Genomic DNA, 18,170 nt, shown 5'->3' with positions numbered 1-18,170 from the left:
AAGCAGAAGACAGAATTTTTTTACTTTCTGTATGGGCAGAGGGCAGGCACTTGATAAATGAATGGAGAAGCCTGTGTTAGCTCCAGAGAAGTAAACAAAAGAACCAGAGGAAGAACAATGAAAAAAGACACTGTCAGGGAAAACTGTTGAAAGCTTTTCATTGCTTATTTTGTCTGTTGTTTTTTGTGATTGTTGTTTGTTTCTTGTATATAACTGTATTCCTGTAATAATATAGCCTTTTCCCACCCTTTTTTTAAGAGCTAATTTTAAGAGACTATCAAAAATATACCAGGGCAAATTATGTCTCCTTTCAAGAATGTAGTTCAGCTTTCAGATTATGTCAGAGGAAGAAGTTGTGTTAGTGGAAGGAGAAAACACTTTCACTGAAAGATGGCATGGTTGTTCTTGCATGACTGTTGTCTTGTTCATTGATCTGACTTTCTTAAGTTCAAAATTTACACATCTGAGAATCCTTCTGCACCTCACAATACAGAAACCTTCAAAGATTGAGTTGATGTTTGCATCATGGGTTTAAATCTCCCAGCATGAACAGCATTTCATGTGAGTATGGAGAAGGAGAACAGAAGCTGATTCTTTCTAACAACAATGAACCTGCCTCCATGGTTCATCTTTGAAACCTTTGGACTTTGGAGAAAATTCATAACCAAACCTGCCTGCTCAGGTTCTTCCACCAAATAAAAATTAATCTTAATGTTCTGTTTCAGAACAATGCTGGAAGCTGATATGAGAAGAGCTTGCTCTGTTAATGGTCATTATTTGATTCCTCCTGAATCTGATCATTTATTAAAGGAGATGAAATTTAATTAAGACTTAGTCTCAACCTATCTGTAATTTACATAGAGGTTCTAGCAAACTTTACTAGTATGGAAAGTTTGCAGCAATGGTCCAGTTTTTCCTGTACATTTCTCTGCTTGGCTTTTATCCCAGCTGTTTGGTAAAATTAGGGCCCAGAAAATTGGATTATTATATCCCAAGGGGCTGAACTGATAAGCAGGACATGACTGTTGATCTGCTTGCTACCCAGCGTTGGTGGTGTTTGAGGTGCTGCTAGATGCAAAGACAATTTGTTATCAATTAGTGCTCATTAGAATCATTTCCTGTTATTGATTTTAAATGTTTGACAAAGCACTTTTAAGAAACTGCACCCAAAAAAACCCAGTAGCTGTACATCAGTGCTTAATAATTCCAACTCTTTAGGGCCCAATGTCAGTCTTAACTAACTGGTTTTCACTGGTTTCGATGTAATTATTTCTTCTTTGGATTCCACCTACTATCCTGTCCAGATTAAAGATGCTTTGAAACAAGGATATAGTTCTTTAAGAGAAAAGTTGCTGAGAAAGAAAGGATAAAAAGTTGGGGAGTTTTGTCCTGGCTTGTCATAGCTTGGGCTTTTTATTTGGCATAACTACCAATGGATTATTATATACAGTACAGGAATAGTGTCAGCCTCAAATTGTGATTTGCATTGGCCTTAATATTTAACATGTGGGTTTAATTTTAAATGCATCCTTGCCTTAATACACACACTGAGAATTGTGGCACCATTAAAATCTAATTTACAAATGGTAAAATTGGATATAATGACATGCTATAACAAAAGCTTTGATAACTAGGAGTCCAGCAGAGTATGTCTGTTGAGTTTCTGAGAAATTTAGTTTATAATTAGTATTAATCTGTTATACATGAAAGAAAGAGTCTTGAATGTGAGCTTATTTAGTAGACAGTACAATGTGTAAATAGCAATATGTAAACAGCATCAGGTCAGGCACACCTGCACTTCCACATTTACTGGATACATATGATGTGTTGTTATAGACCCATGCCTTTTATGAGTACACTGGAATTTTGGCTAAATTTCGCAGTACCAAAGTTGAAGCTAGCAGTATCTCTCCTTCTGTCTTTGCTTTAAATTTTTAGCAACATCAGCTCAGGTTTCACAAGCACTCTCCTAAAACGCTTACAAATATTTTAAATGTATTCCATGATCTCTGTTGCACAAGGTGGAGACCTAACAGAAGACTTGACTTGTGCTTTTGCCACCCCCATTAATGAATTAGGCTCACAATTAAGGTGAGTGTGGGCGAAATGCATGCAGCTTAGTCTCTCTAACCTTAATAAATAGAGTTGGTATTGACACAAGTGAATTTTGTTTAACCACGGTACATTTGCTTCTTAATTAGTGAATATTCATCTGTCATCAGCAGCAGCTATGACACCCCTCCCCGCTAACACGTTCTGTCATAAATAATCAATGAGAGGCTATTAATATTCATGAGTGGGAATCTGTGTAGTCATGTGCACTGATGCAGAGACAGGGGGAGTGTTGCCATGAACTGAGTCGAAACTCTGTGTGTGTATACGTGAGTATAAGATAGTTAGGGAAAGGGAAGAAGAGCATGCTGCTACACACTGCCCTGCCTTGTGCTTCCAGCTAACAGTGGCGTGCCTGTGTGTTGGGGTTGGAGTGACTGATGAAAAACAGTAGACAAGTCTGGAGGGTGATTCCCTGTCAGTGCATTTGCCGTTCAGTGCTGGGGAAATTAGAGGCTTTGCTCTTGCGTTGCTTATTAGGATGGGCTGCAATCTGTGCACTTTTCAGAAGAGAGAGGAACACTACAAACTGCTCTATGAAGTTTCACAGGTGAGTGCAGAGGATATTACCAGCATCTCCAGAGTAAAAATGTGTGTTCTTTACAGAGAGTAAGTAGTGCTTTTAGTGCTTTTGTTTTGCTTTGCCTTTTTTCTTTCCTTTCCCAAATTGCTACCTAAGTTGTTTGGGGGGAGGTTGGTAATTATTAGCATTTTGGGTGCCCGTTGTTTTCTGCTTGTATGCCACTCCCCCTTCAGATGACTTCCTGTAGGATTCTTTTAACATTTTTGTGCATCTTCTGCCAAAATGTCAGTCATATAGCAGCAGTCTCATTGAACCGTATCAGTGATGTTTTAAGGGAACCCTTGGCTTTGGTAATAAGACTGATTTCAGATAAGTTGCACTGCTGCCTGTGAAAGGATTAGGTGTATGATCTCAGGTTAAGGAACCTAAGTTAAGGAACAAAGTTTTTATGGCATGTCTGTGCTGGCTGAGAAGTATGTTAAATTTTCCTATTAATTATATAAAATTGAAATAATTCTGAAATGTGTTGTCACCTTTGAACAGGTACTGAGTAGAACAGGGTTTCCATGGGTGAGATGTGCTGCTTGTTCATTCATTGTGAGTGCTATTTCTGTTTATTTACTACTAGACAAAGATCTTAATCCCGTTTAGATATTTTAGTCTCTGTTTCAGCATCATAGCAGTGTAGTATGTAGCAGAGTAAGAGTCTGCTGCTAACGTGTTCCCAGCTCCTTCAGAATAAGATAAGATTAAAGCACTTTCCATAACAGCCTGTAATTTTTTCTCATATCCTATTGTATCAGTATTTGATTTGCAGCTTTTTGTTTGCTTTTTTCCTCTTGGCACAGCAGACTTGCATACTGAAGTTTAGTGCCTTTCAGCATCTGTTCTCTCCCTCTCTGTAATTTGTCCTGGCTTTGACATATTGCCGTTGACAGAGGCTGAACACTGGCATTTTTGGACTGCACTGCTGCTGACAGGCAGTACAGAGGAGAAAAACCAGCTTAGAATGTTGGTGGTCTATTGGCACAGCAGCAGCTAAGTGCCCAGTGCCGACTGGTTCCCTCTGAGTTCCTCCTGACGTGATTCATTTCACAGTGGGCTAATTACAAAGTGGATTCTCTACACATGAAGCAGCCTCCTCAGTTGTGGTGTTAATGCACATTTTCATGGTAATGTGATCAGAGCCTCATTAGCCAGTTTCCAAAATGATCCTCTGCATTAATTAAATATAAAAATTACTCTTTTTATCACCAAAGAGAGGAAGAAGAAGATTAACATTGTTAATTACTACTGGGGGCAATACCTCTGCATCATTTTTTACCACAGAACCAGCGGGCATATTCAGTTCTAAAAGAGTGTCTGTTTGCAGGTAACATGCCCGTTGCTGTGCCTGGTGAGGATGGTCTCTAGGTGGAACACTTCCCTTTAGTTCAATATTTAGTCATAATCCCATAATCATTTTTTCTTACAGCAGTAGCACAGGGAAAAGCATAGCAGCACATTTTCCTCTATTCCCCTTTCCCCTCCTCAGCTCTTGATTGCCAAGCAGATCTGAAAGTAAAATGGAGTAGAGTAGATCCGTGTCTGCATTTCTGCGCCAGGGAATAAGAAATGCAGGTTCTGCTATGAAGGGAATTAGACTTTTCTTAAAGGGCTGCATGTGTGCAGGAAAGAGAAGCTGAGCCTGGTTTATAGCAAATGCATTTTCAGAATATTCCTTGCAGTAATGTCGCAAATGTGATTGATCAGCAAACCCAAAGGTGGGGGTTTTAAGAGATTCTAGAGAAATTCTTCCCTTCATCTGTTATTCTCTCTGCTGTTGAGTTGGAGTGTCTGTGGATGTGAGCAATCAAGGTGCAAAATTAACTAATGCTTTCACTTTTTACTCTGGTGCTTGCCAGATAAAGTGTTATCCCTGGGAGGATCTGAGTGGGTTTCCTTGGGGAGCTGAAATGCAGTGAGCCTGGTGCTGCATCTTGTGCTGTTAGGGAAATGTCACTGATAAGGTGCAGAGCGAGAGCAGAGAAATGACTTAGTGTGCTCACTACCAGATCCTATGTTCATCTGTAAAACCATCCCTATCTTTGTTTCATTGTATGCAGGTCAGAGCCCAAAGGATACTGAGCATATTTTTAACCAGGTGCTGCAGTAGAGATCAGGTAGTGTCTCACACCATGACTGCTTCTGTGTACAATACTGATTTGCTGCTGCTGGGAGGGGGGAGCAGCAGTAGAATAGGATACATTAAATTAAGCCAAGGCAGGCATTACTACTTGATTTGCAAATCCCTTTTTAACTCTCCAGTCCTGTAATTCCTATACCATGGGCTTGGCTCTTTCATCTGCATGATTTCTGGAGAGCTTGGGACAAGTTAGCCTGTCAGGGACATGAATTGACTAAGGATGAGCTGTGGCTCACTAGCATATGCGGATCAGATTGATTAATTTATATTCATATAAAGAAGCAATCCTAGCTTCATCTCTTACCTTTCCCATGCTAGGCTACCGGATACTGTGGGTGGTCTGTGCATTCATGTACTTGAAGATATAGTAAACAAAGGAAAGCATGTTTGCAGAGGAAAACCATGCAAGTGCTTACAGTGTGGCAGGTTTTCTGATACTGGTTTTAGCGAGGTCAGATTCAGCACCACAGAGCTTTTTGTTGTAGAGCTACTGGGAAATGAAGACATCATTAGAATATGTATAATTCCTCAAACTTCCCCCCATTCCTTTCCTCCAGGCTTGTTTGCCTTTCACTGAGATAGCAGTTCAGAGATCAGGGGGGCCCTCACCAAAAGCAACATTTGCTAGTGTGACAGAGATGTTTATTTTTGATAACTGTGTTTTGCATGTGCAGATTGGGATTAAAACAAAAAGTCAAATAGTTATATTTCAAGAATGAAAGCTTTTGAGATACCACTGTGCATTGATGAAGGACCCTTGTGCTTCTGAGTGCCTCTTCACCAGTCCTCAAGATGTGAGAATACCTCAGATTTACTTCTTGATTTCACAGTGGGAAGGTATCAGGTGTATTACCCCTCTCAAGTCCTCTTCTCCGTATGCCTACAAGTGCAGAAATGAAAGATGTCTCAATTTGAAATTTATGGCCCTATATGCTACTTCGTGGAGCACTTTAATATTATTTCCTGTGTGCTGTATAAGCAGGATTCAGCTAATAAGTGTGCAGCCAGGAAGTCTATGTCAAGTCACTTAGAGAGGGTGGGATCTGGTATATGCTTATGTCCATTAGGAGCAGACCTCTGCCATTCTTAGCTGATTTTCTCTTGCACTGCAGGGATGAAAAAACTGAGTTTAAGTCATTTGCTAGCAGCATGATGAGGAATCTTCCCATTTAACTGAAAGAATAAGATAAATATGTCAAGGATTGGAGGGAATCAGCAGTAATCTTCAGTAGCCTTCTGTGAGACTCAAGAAAATGCAGATTTTTTTTAGAATTCTGTGGATATCATATCGAAATCATTTCTGTTTGCTCAAACTTTTGTGCTTTATTTTCAAAATGTGCAGTTAACCCAGAGAAAAAAAGGGGAGAAAGAACACTGCTTTTGGAGGTTAACCAAAGAATGGTGTGAATTTCTTTTTTGAGTTACATCTTAAGAAGCAGACCTAGCTCAGGCGAGCTTAGAATTGAAAAGGAGAAAGGAGAAAAGCTGGAAGGGGAAACAGAGGCTATCTGGGATGGCTCACAAAGTCAGTGGTGGAGCTGGGATTAAAACTGGAAGGTTGCACATATATATTTTACATTTGACCTGAGATGATAGTAGAGCCTGCTCTACTATCCTCTAAAGATTGAATATGCAGTCTGCTTCTCATGTTGGTTTCCATAATTACCATAAAGCTCAAATTTTCACCAGTTTAGAGTTCTGATTTTATGTTCATTTTGATATCCCTTGGGCTACCTGAAGTACTAAGTTTTAGTGGTACATCTATTCAAATTCAGAGCTGCTCACAAGAGACACTAAGCCTGCCCACTGAAACAGCACAGGCACCTCTGTATGTTTCAGGAGATGCTGCTTATAGCTGGTATTGGAATAAGGAAAGATGACTGGGGGCCAAGCAGTGTCCCTTGGCTCTGGGACCTGCCAAGTCCCAGTGGTCTTGATAAAGTTCGAGTTGATTCACAAGATTAATTAAATAGACTGGATGATGTGATACTTATTTTCCTCCTGTACGAACCTTCAGCCACTAATATTCTTTTTTAGTACTGACGCCATGTGATGTATTTACATGACAGCTCCTCAATGTGGTGGCTACCATTAGCTCTTATACTTTTCTATAAATACCTGCCGTAGCTTTTGTGTCACCTTTTTTTGCTGTATACCAATGCCACCTCCAAATACTCCTCATGAATTTCACCAGCAATGGGAAAGTACCATCTTTTGTTGCATCAGCACAAACACATTTTTAGGTTATATCTTTTTATTAGAGATTCTGTAGCAGCACACTTTTACTTCTGGAGAATAGGAAAGAAAAATTTCTAAATTTAATTGTCTGGAAATTAGTTGAATTGCCTGAGTTGAGTTAAATCAATAGCAAAAGTAGATCTGGTTTTATCTTGCTGCATTTTCTATCTTTTTCTTCTTGCTTCTCTCTAAATTTTTTCAACAGAACAATTGATAATCCCCTGATTCTTATTTTTTTTTCCTAAGAAGCTCTTCTGAATACTCATTTATCTGTTTGAAAAGTTCAAAAATAAGTTTTGAAGTGCTGAAGGAATCAACCAACTTGGAGGAGTACTGTTTCAGTTTAACTGAACAATTCTAGAGATTTGCTTTATGTAATTCCCCTCAAAGCTGCACTGTCTCATGTTAGTAGAGTAATGTATTTATGGTAAAAATGTAATCAAGTAAAGCTTGTCATACATTTCTAGCCATGTCCTAGAAGCTTCCTTGGAATTTCCTTAAAGAACCACTGCTGAACTGAAAAGATTAAAAACTAGTTCAAAAAGTTGACTTCTCCTACAGATAAGAGAGGATCTTTGTGGTTAGCAGGCATAACTTTCCTGGTTCTTCTGTTTCCTTGATTATTTACTTTACACTAATAATTAAGCAGCATTAAATCATAGAAATTAAATCATAGAAATAACTGATCCCATTGCCATAATGTTTCTTCAGGCTCTACTCAGAAAGATATCAGTGTTGTGACATTGCTAACAACTGAGCTCTTGCTCCTGGTGGAGGAGTTCACCGTCCCACACCGGACACTGGTCCTGGGACCTAGAGAGCATTGGCTGCCTAGCAGTAACTGCCCCCAGAGCCCCGGGCACCCACTCCTCAGCTCTGTGCTGTGAGTCACCACATACCAGTTGCATAAAAGAGAAGATATGTCTTTAAGGCCATCTCTTACCTGGATCTAGGCTCTTACACAGAGCTCCGTTTGGGCGTAAAAGCTCCCTGAGGAGTCCCAGAGGATTGGGATTTGGGTCTGGGAACATATAGGCTGCTTAAAATAACCAGCTCTGGCTGCCTGGTTATATGGTGGCTGTAGAGAAGACATCCATGCATACAGCTACATATGTAAAGAAGTTGTCATCTGATTTTTTAAAAACCTAAACCCATTAGCAGGATTTTTTAAATGATTCTTTGAACATGAAATCTGAATTATACACCAAGTGCCTAAGAATTATTTTGGATCTCACACCAACTGTCTTTGATAAAATGCATATTTTCTTTCTGGTAAAATCCAGGAAACTCTGAAGTGTTACCACTGATTTCACTGGAGCCAGGCTTTCATTTTCTGTCCTTTACTGTTGTGTAAAAGGCATATAGTTCCTGTGCATACCTCAAGAGGAAAGATAAAGAAAGAGTCGTCCTGAGATAAGAAAGCAGACAGTAGTATGTGAGATAAGAATTCAGGGTATGGGTACAACAGAGGCAGCTATAAGAAGCCATACTGAGATTATATCTCCAATCTGCAGGGATATTCTATAATTCTGTGATTTTATACGCAATGCCATGAAAATAAAAAAAAGATGGTTCATGTACTGAATAGCATGATTTTCTCTGTCATTTTGCTGTTCCTTGCATCTTGAATTTTACAATGGGGATTGAGGATTCTTCTAATGATCAGATTTTTATGCATTTTTTACAGAGCTATCCTTTCTTGAAGCTTGCTTCCTGATGTGATTTGGTATGGATATAATCCTTAGGCCCAAGGCAAAATGTATCTTTATGTGAGTTCTATACATCAGTGGTGTGATGAAGCCAGTCTTGCTACGTTGAGCTTTCTGTCAAAGAAGCATATTTTAGAGGTTCCGTATTTTTGTTTTGTGGTTCATTGAAGGGGAAGAGCATTAAAATGTCAGCCAAACACAGCCATGCATATGTTTGGAGTTAATTGACAGTAGGTTGTTTCATCAGCTTTCTCTCAAGAGCTAAGAGCTTAATGGAGACATGTACAGCAGGGCTTGGTGATAACCAGCACTCCTTCCACCCTGAGGGATTTGGGAAAGTCTCATAAAAATAATTAAAAGAGAAATGCTGAAAAATTATTGGATCTTTGGCTTTAAGACTGTTTAGCTTCAGAGTATGTTTGACCTGTTATTTTAAACGGCATGAGCTTTTTCTATTTGCTTTTCTGTCAATGCCATAACTTGGAACCCACTGGCTAATTTCAACCACAAAGGCTTTTCTAATCTTTTCGGTTTATGCAAAGTAATTTAATGATACTGTTAGGTAGATTTTTTTTTTCAAGTGCAACAGGATTTCCTGGTTTGAAAACATCACCTGAAAATATCAAGACATGAAAGAATTTTAAAATTTCAATGCCGATTATTTCTGATACACTTACTTTGTGGTTGAAGTGAAGATACTTTTCTATTTAGTGTGTAATAAGCTTGTCATTTGTTTTACTTCGCTCAATAACCATAGCAAAAATCAGTCTATTAAGAAAGGATATTAAATCAGTAACTGTTCGAAGGTTATCTATAATATTTTTATAACAAGCGGTGAGAAGGAGAATTTTACAAATACTTTTATGCCATGGACAGAAGCTAGAAATGGAATTGCAGTGTCTTCATATAACGCACTGCAAACTCTCATCTATAGTTGTTTGTATTTGAGCTTAAAATATGGATGTGGACAGGCAGAGGACAGGGTGGCTATTTTGCCATTTCTGCGTAATAGGATGATGTAGGCTTCTGTGACTCTCACTGCTGTGGGTTTTTATTGTTTCACTTTGAGGAAGTTGAGAAATTCTATCCTTCGCTCAGGTGGAAAAGCCAATACATTCTTTTTTTTTCTCCAGGAAGAAGTTCTGTTTGTTTATTTTTGTATGTTCAACTGACAGAAACAAAGTGAAGCAAAACAAACATTCATTTTCCTTTGTTTTGTTGTCTGATTTTTTATGGTAACACTTATTCCCTAGAGGTTTTGGCTGTGATGTTCGACCTCTGAAACAACATAAGCACAGTGGAATAAGTGATCGTCCAAACTACCACGTCACATGTAGAATTCTTGTGCTTCATGTGTATTAATGTCAGAGTTGAACCTGAGAGGGCTCAATCTACAAAAGTCTACAAGTGTGTTTAATTTGTCTAGATACAACTTAGTTTTGGGGTTCTTCATCCAGCTGGAGAATTTTTTCTGTTTAATTTCATATCTTTCAGTATTTGGAGGGTTTGTTGTTCTTTTTTTTTTCCTAGCTCCTGGAATCATGTATTGTAAAAACCTTCATTAGAAGTTGTCTCACTTATGATCAGTGAAAAAAGCTTGCAAATATCAATCAGGTTTAATTTACAGTTTATGAAATTTGAAAGAAATTAGGATGAACTTGAAAGATAATGTTTAGAAACGGTTTTAATTCTGGTTTGGTATTCTTCTGCATGTCTTGGTGTTATGGTTACAGAGCAGGGGGGTGGAGCTTTAGCACTGAATATTCAGTACCACCACATCACAGCTGGGGGGCATGGTTTTCAGCCGAAAAGCACTGCAGGCGGAAACAGAAGGGCTGCCATTCATATCATGTTCCCTATTGTGCGCCAGCCTCTGGGAAAGCTGAATGGTAAAATGGACTCTTAAAAACCATGTTGAAGGCAATGGGCAGTGGAACCTTCAAACACTGGGATCTGCATTTAGCGAAGTCCACCTGGATATTTAACACCCAAAGCTCTACCAATCGAGATGGCCCAGCCCAATCAGAACCCTTATGTACCATAGACAGAGATAAAGTCACCATTGTGCATATGAGAAATATGTTAGGAAAGACAGTTTTGACTAGTCCTGCCTCAAGCTAAGGCAAACCTATCCATGGGATTGTTTTTGCTCAAGGACCTGGGTGCACTTGGTGGGTAATGCAGAAGGGTGGGGAAACATGATGTGTAGATCTGATTTTGGGTGACAACCATCTGTAATGTTGTACACATCATAGCTGGGGGGTGTGGTTTTTAGTGGAAAAAGCATCACAGGCAGAAATGGAAGAGCTGATGTTTCTTGCTGTGGCTCTTGGGAAAGGTAGCCCCTTGCAGGACTGCGCTATTGTCACAGGAAGAGAAAGAGCCTTCTGGCATCACCACCACTGCTACCACAGCAGAGAGAAAGGCTGCCTGGGACCCCTTCTCAGCTGCTGTTCGGGACAGGAGTCACTGCTCAGCAGTCACTAGTCACTGTTGCTGACCGAGAGAGGAGGGGCTGCCCCACCATAGCTGTTTCAGGGCTTTCACAGTCGCCCCACCACAAGCTACTTCAGGGTTATCACTAACTGCTTTTTCCAGCTGCCGCAGGGGACTGCTGCTGTTTTAGGGTTTTGTTGCTGTTACTATGGGTGCTTGCTGGCCCCACTGAGCAAGAGAGCCTACACCCTGCTACCGCTTGCTGTCCTCCTGCAGAAAAACATTTGCTACTTTGTTTTCCTGGCCGCATGGTCCAGGGGGAAGGCAGAAGCAGGGGGCACCAGGCAACACATTATGCCTTTGTCGCTTTAAACCGTTTTCTTCCATGTCATTGTAGTCACTGTTATTTCTTCTAGTAAATTGTCATTTTTACCTATATTTCTCCATATTGCCCCTTCATTATTGGAGGAGATGGATAGAGAAAAAACAAAAGGGAAGTGACTTATTTGGGGTTCTAGTTCTCTGGCTGTTTTCCAAACCACCACACTAGGGTAGGCAGCATTGCCTGAGAGGTCAGGCTGAGACCCAGCCATGTGGTGTTGGCAGCAGTGCATCACCCTAAGGAGGAGGAAATGGTTTAGCTCTGGACTTTCAGGGCTTGTCCAGAGACATTCGTGCCAACAGAAGCCAGCCATGGCTGTGTCAGCACATCATGGCACACTTGAGACCTCAGACTATTTTTGGCAAGGATCTGCAGACATGCCTTCAGGGACTGTCCTGCTTGCAAATGTCAGTGCACCCTCTGTGTCCATGTGCATCAAACTTGTGAAGCTCCTGGGAAAGAGCCACAGGCATATTATGTGTTCAGTTGCTCTATAATGTTAGAAAGATAATCAACGGCAGTGCCAGAACCCATGTCCTGAGGACCAAGAGGAGCATGGGATTGGGTGAACTTTTGGCTAAATCCTTATGAGGACTGAACAATTGAAATAATCAAAGAAAAGAATTAATTTTGGTTACCTGTAATGTAACAGAACAATTGACTGACCTGTTTAATATGTTTGATTGTATTTGTAGTGTGCTTTTTGCATATCATAGTGATGAATTTGCAGGGAAAGCTGCTCAGGGAATAATCATTATTCAGGTCTTTGACGTCCCCATTGCTAGAATGTGAAATATTCAGATTCCTCGTGATTCGTGGTTATAGGAACTACCTGCTCAAAACAAATATTAATGGCGAGAAAAGATGGAAGAACAGATTAGTTATTAGTTAAAGTTCAGCATTTGGAATGTTTTCTCAGAGGTCAAGATTTCTAAAAGTGGAGGTGGTATCTTTCATTGCAATATGTTTTTTAAATTAATTTGTCATGTAGTCTACTATTACAGTCAGGAAAAACAGAGACACATAAGTTTATAAATGGGGAATTCCAGAAAGTGTGTGTGCTATCTACATTGTTTATCACTTAGAAATATAATTCCATCAAAATGCTTCATAAAAAAAATTAAATAATTCATCAAAACATGGTCTTAGAGAAAAAAAAATGGGAAATAAATTTCCAGAAATGTCTGAATATTATTTGTGTATCATCATAGCTAAACATTTAGGTTGATTAGCTTTTGAAACATCATATATTCAATAGTTTATAAAGCAGTGCGTTATTTCATATAGTATGAAATTTAGGAATATAGGAAGCCAAAATTGAGTCAAATGTTCCTTTATTTTAAAGTGTTTTGCTCTTTCCAGAGTTAGGTATACTGTTTGTGAAATCTGAAAATTTCTAATGTGGAATTTCCATCCTCTCTGGATTTCCTGTTCTGAGATATGTGACTTATTGTGGGAAACTCCTCTCTATGTGCAATCATCTTGACTAGCATATACTTGTAGATTTTGTTAGAAAGCAGTCCCATATCTTGTGGGAGAGAAGGAAAGTAGCAAGAAGGGTTTATGTAAACAGCTTCCAATAAGGTATTTGATAGAAAAGGATACACCATAACCTTCACAGTGTATGTTGTGATGTCAGAGAGGAATGTTGCCCTATTTAAGAGAATTTAATTGCCAACAGCTGTGTTTTTGCTTTCTGGATATTGCATGCCATTGTATGGGTGACTGGGGTATATTGAGGCATAGGGCCTATTTAGTGCAGCAGTGGAACTTGGAGGTCTGGCTCTAATTCCTTCTGTGGTGTATATATTTGAAGAGGTTCTGGTTTCTCTTTTCCTGATCTTGTATAAAGTTCTGTATTATTTAGAGCTTTAAAGATTAACTGTAGAGATCTTGGCAAATGGCTAATGAAGAAACTGAATTAGTATTGTCTAATAATGATGATGATCACAATAAGCATTTTAAAGTGCTAGATCGATCCACTTAGTATTTATTGGTAAAGTTATAACGCAAGTGGATCATTGCAGTAGTGTGTGGACCTGCCTGCATTTCCAGTGTTTCCTCAAAGTATAGAAAGGGTTTGATTTGTTTTGTTGGGTGACTGTTTTTTCCTTCACTGTACACTAAATGTCAGTTTTTATAGGAATTTTAATTGTAATTTCCTCAGAATCACTTCTCAGGTAGCTAATGGGGCATGTTATTTTTTAAGTCATAGATTTTATTGTATTGTGTAAATTAGAAGCTTTTTAGTGTGAAGCAATTTCTAAACGTTAATTTATTTGTATTGCTTTCTTCGGGTACTAGTAAAAATAGGGGATTTTTGCTACTTGTTCATTAGTAGTGGGTTCCTGTTGATGTCAATAAGTTCAACATAGATATCAAATCTCCTCACTCCTATAACCATAATACATTTCATATCTCAGGTGTGATTCTTTGTAAGCCATTTAAAACCTTCTTGATGTAGTAGTTTTAAATTGTAAAAAGAGGAGGCCATTTCCATTTATCTCCAAATGACCTCTGTCCCCAGATTTACCTATTTCCTTGATTTAAAAATGTCATTTGGTCATGTTCAGTAGGAGAATGTGTTTGAAAATCTGACCTGTAGGAACATGATGAATAGTGACGGGAAGGATTTTGCCCAGTGAGAATACCAAATCATGTAGCAGTGTAGTTTCACTTACTAAATATTGTCCAGGCTCTATTGTTGAATCCTATGCTGCCAGTGTCACTTTGTCAGGATGTTTTCTGTCCTGTGACTAGTGCCTTCAAATGTACTCATCCATCTTCTTGTCCCATTACATTTCATGTGACTGATGTTCTGCACCCATTAAAATTGATGGGAAAGAACAAAGAGAAGAAAAATGTGCCCTTCAACTGATTATGCCTTTGAAAGAGCAAATGAGACTCTACTGCTGTCTAGAGTAAATTGAACAGTTGTTTCTGGTTTTAACTATATTACTTAACTTTATTATTAGCAATAGATCCCTTATTTTGGTTTTTGTTGGTTTTTTTTTTTCAATGTCATATTGAGATCAGTAAGTTTGCATCAATATTTGCTCCTCTAATTTTGTTACAGTAAGTGAACATACAGACTCTTTTAGATTTATCAGCTGCCTCTGGTAATCTTGCCTGTGAGATATTGCTAGCATGCCTGAATTACTCTCTCAGGGAAGGATGGAAGCATGTTTGACAAGGCCAGGCCTTTCCTCTGAGGAAGAACCCCCAGGGCTTTGCTTGGCCACAGTTCCTGCATTCTGGGAGAGCATTTCTGTGGGATGTCACAGGGTTCTGCTTGGTGATAAGTCTGGCTTACTTTATGCTAAGTTCTTCAGGGCGATTAATGGGAGACTGGAAATACAAGAGACTTTGTAGTTTGGCTTTGTCTTTATTTCATGGATACAGATGGCTCCACAAAGTGCTAGTCCAATGTTTTTTTTTAGAGTTAGATGAGGGCCATTAGCCAGCTGAATGGAGAGGACAGATGTCATATTTACTGACAACTGAAGACACAGAACAAATTCAAAAGGAAAGGCTCCTGAGTGATCAGTATGTCTGATTATTTATAGATTTATGACAGCATTATTTATAGATTTATGTCTGCTATCTGAAGATAGCAGACAACTGTTCTTTCCAATTTGTTCACAGTAATGAGACTGTAATTTTTTTTTTTTTCAAATTTGAAGTTTGAGCACTTGCGTGCCCCAAAAATGCAACATAATGGGCCACTTTAGGCTCCCTAATGTTCTTGTAGAGACTTCAGCAAGTGTTCAGGTGAAGGTGTTCTCTTCCCTAGTGGTACTTGCATGCATTAAAGTTTTTTTCCATACAAAGTTCAAATATGTTATAGATTTGTAAAACTCTGTGGAAGGAATTCAGGTTTCTTAGACTTTAACTTTGTGTTAATGCTTTGTCTTGGTAATTCAGGCTTAGTTGGTGTTCTGACTGAAGTTCATAAAGTGTGTTTGGCTTGGGGATGGGAAATGCTTCAGAGCTCTGAGTCTTGAAAGACTGTTTCTTATACCATTATCTGTAAATATTTGAGATTGCTGATAGTCTTCAAGGCCTGTTGCTTCGTCCAACATTTTTCTTAGTCTGGAGATGGTGTCCTGTGAAGTGGATAATATATTTATGTTGGCAGTAGATTCACTTGGGTTATTATAAAGATAATTGTTCACATCTAAAATTTGTGAAGAGGAACTTGATTAAGATTAAAATAGGCAAATTAGACTTTAGGAACCTTAATTTAGTAATTTCTCTGTGAGGTTTCCTCTCTCTTTAGTTGCTTACTTGACCTCCAGCTGAGTGTGGATTCATTATTTTAAAATAACGTTCTTATAGATAATTAGCTTCTGAAATGAAGGGAATTTAAGCAAAAATACAGTGAACCATTAGTCAGATCCTACTTAGTAGGCTGATCTTAGCAGGACAGCTCTGGACTATTCAAGCACATTCTCACCCTTAGCATTAGAGGCATTTGAGCAAGTAACTCCAGAGTAACCAGGGGCATAAACTCTATATTGCCACTCTTACTCTGTGCTAAAATGACTTGTGGAAAAGGGAATGGTGGAAGAATGCACCTTGTATTTTATTTAGGACAAAAGTAGCAGACAGTTGATGCTTTGAAATTTGCACCCCTATAATGGTAGCTCTTTCCTATGCATATGTCTTCAGTGGAATATGAAAAAGGTGGGAAATGGGACAGAAATTTTGGTTTACCCTTCTGGATTGCAATGACTGCAACAGCTGCTGGGACTAGGTCCCAAAGAATAAATTCTGTTGCCAAAGAAAACCAATTCTTAGCACTATGCAGAAAGGTCATTATTCAAATAATAGTGCTGTTAGTTTCTAGTATGACTTGAGAATGGATAGGTCTCAGCCTCCCACCTCCCCACACCTCGGGAGATTTTAGTTGGAAGCTGCTCTAAGCCTGTGGTAACAGATTTTCAGAAAAGCTGCTGTTCCCATGTTTTTGGTTTGGAAGATGCTGAGAATTGCTTATCTTTTTGTTATAGTGAAGAGAATCTGAATGCAAGAGGAGGGATGGAAAATTGGATTTCCTTTTATTGCACAGGAACACTGAACAACACTGACAGAATATTTACTCCTGTCTCTTCCTTCTAATTTGATTCTCTGACTACCATATCAATCTTTGTTCATTGGTGAAACAAAATTACAATATTATAGGTGTTGCTGCTTGTACTTCAGCAACACTAAAAGATGGGAGGAATGAAAGATTTGAGCCATTCTATAAGAATGAATTTGCAAATTCATCCACAATGAAATATGCCAAGTGTACAAAATGTTGGGAAAAGGCTCCCTAAGCCTTTTGAACCAAAAGGTCCTTTATAGTTCCTATTTTTCTTCCTCTAGTGGGAGATTTTATATGTATGTTATGAATGTGTTCAATACTAGTAAGTATTGAATTCTGATTGACTAGCTTTCTTTCTACTCCACAGCACATGTATGGTTGTTTAAATAATACGAATTACACTGGCATTAGTAATATGTACAACAATGTGGAGTAAAACTTTACTGTCCTCAGTTAAAATACTGTGAGTATGGTTCCAGTGGTAGGCTGTTTGTTTTTTCCTAGTGGACAACTGTCTTTTACCTTGCTATTAAAGAAATAAATACAGTGTTGCGCCAGGGAAGTTTGCCTTGCCTTCCCATACTGGCATGGTTTTTGTTCAGCCCGTGCAGAAGGAAGACAGGATCACCCTGGTCTCTGCTGAGCAGGATGTGACACTGGTTGCAGTAATGACAGGGTGCAGACCTTATGGCATCAGAGGATGATCCATAACCAAGCTAGTCTCATGGTTACATTTGTAGAATAGGGCTGTATTGGTCATTCCTCTCCAGGTATGTAACTTTAGGCAGAGTGATTTAAAGGTACATGACCTGGTGCTCTAAGGTATTTTTCCCATTGTTCTTTCAGCTATCTGTGTGCTTACAGAAAACAACATGCTAAATGAAACCTTTCAGTAGGGACTTCTATACCCTAAGTGTAGTGGAGGTTTATATTTAGAGCAGGAAAAAAGTCATGCTTCATATAGATTGGCAGTATATTGGGCCCATTTGGAGAACAGAGGCAGAACTCATCTCCAGAGAGTATTTTTCTAGCACGTTGCTGGAAGCCCAAGGCACCATTTCTTTCTTGTTCTTAGAAAAAGGGCCATAGGTTTTAATCTATTTAGCATTCATAGAGTACCTTACACACTAAGATACTTGTTAAGTGAATTACAGTCTGTGTAAGTAAATTAGGAAGAAAATAATGTATTAGGGATAATCACCTGACTAAAATTGCAGGGCAGCATTTTTGATAGGACCTTTGAGAAAGTAAATTCATGGGAAATACTTTAAACCTCACCAATTTATATTTCATTCACAAACAGCTTCTAGAAAATACTACATGATGCAGATCAGAATAAGATGATGCTAAAAATTCATAAATATGTTTACAGTTGCTAGTGGCAAATGTTACAACTTTCAGAGCTGAGAGTATATTCAGGAATATTGTCCATATGCCTGTATTGGCTGCAAAATAATGCAGCTTGTGTTACTCTAAATGAACATTCAGGGATTGGA

At 38.8% G+C, this 18,170-nt stretch overlaps 1 protein-coding gene across 2 annotated transcripts in view; it reads left to right on the top strand.

Annotated features, from left to right (window-relative positions):
- The window catches only part of PDZRN4 (PDZ domain containing ring finger 4), a 245,761-nt gene that overhangs the window by 134,940 nt on the left and 92,651 nt on the right, over positions 1 to 18,170 (top strand). Inside the window, exon 1 of one of the 2 annotated variants that reach the window (XM_064655949.1) lies at positions 2,351 to 2,662. The exons of the other annotated variant lie outside the window; for it this stretch is intronic. Coding sequence (XP_064512019.1) covers positions 2,594 to 2,662 — 69 coding nt within the window. The 5' untranslated portion in view covers positions 2,351 to 2,593. Of the gene's footprint in view, positions 1 to 2,350; positions 2,663 to 18,170 lie in introns of those variants that run through there. 2 annotated transcript variants of the gene reach the window in all.

Source organism: Pseudopipra pipra, chromosome 5, assembly GCF_036250125.1.
Source record: "Pseudopipra pipra isolate bDixPip1 chromosome 5, bDixPip1.hap1, whole genome shotgun sequence".
NCBI lineage: Eukaryota > Metazoa > Chordata > Aves > Passeriformes > Pipridae > Pseudopipra > Pseudopipra pipra.
The sequence above is the reverse complement of the archived record's forward strand: the minus strand, read 5'-3'. Positions and strand labels throughout refer to the sequence as shown.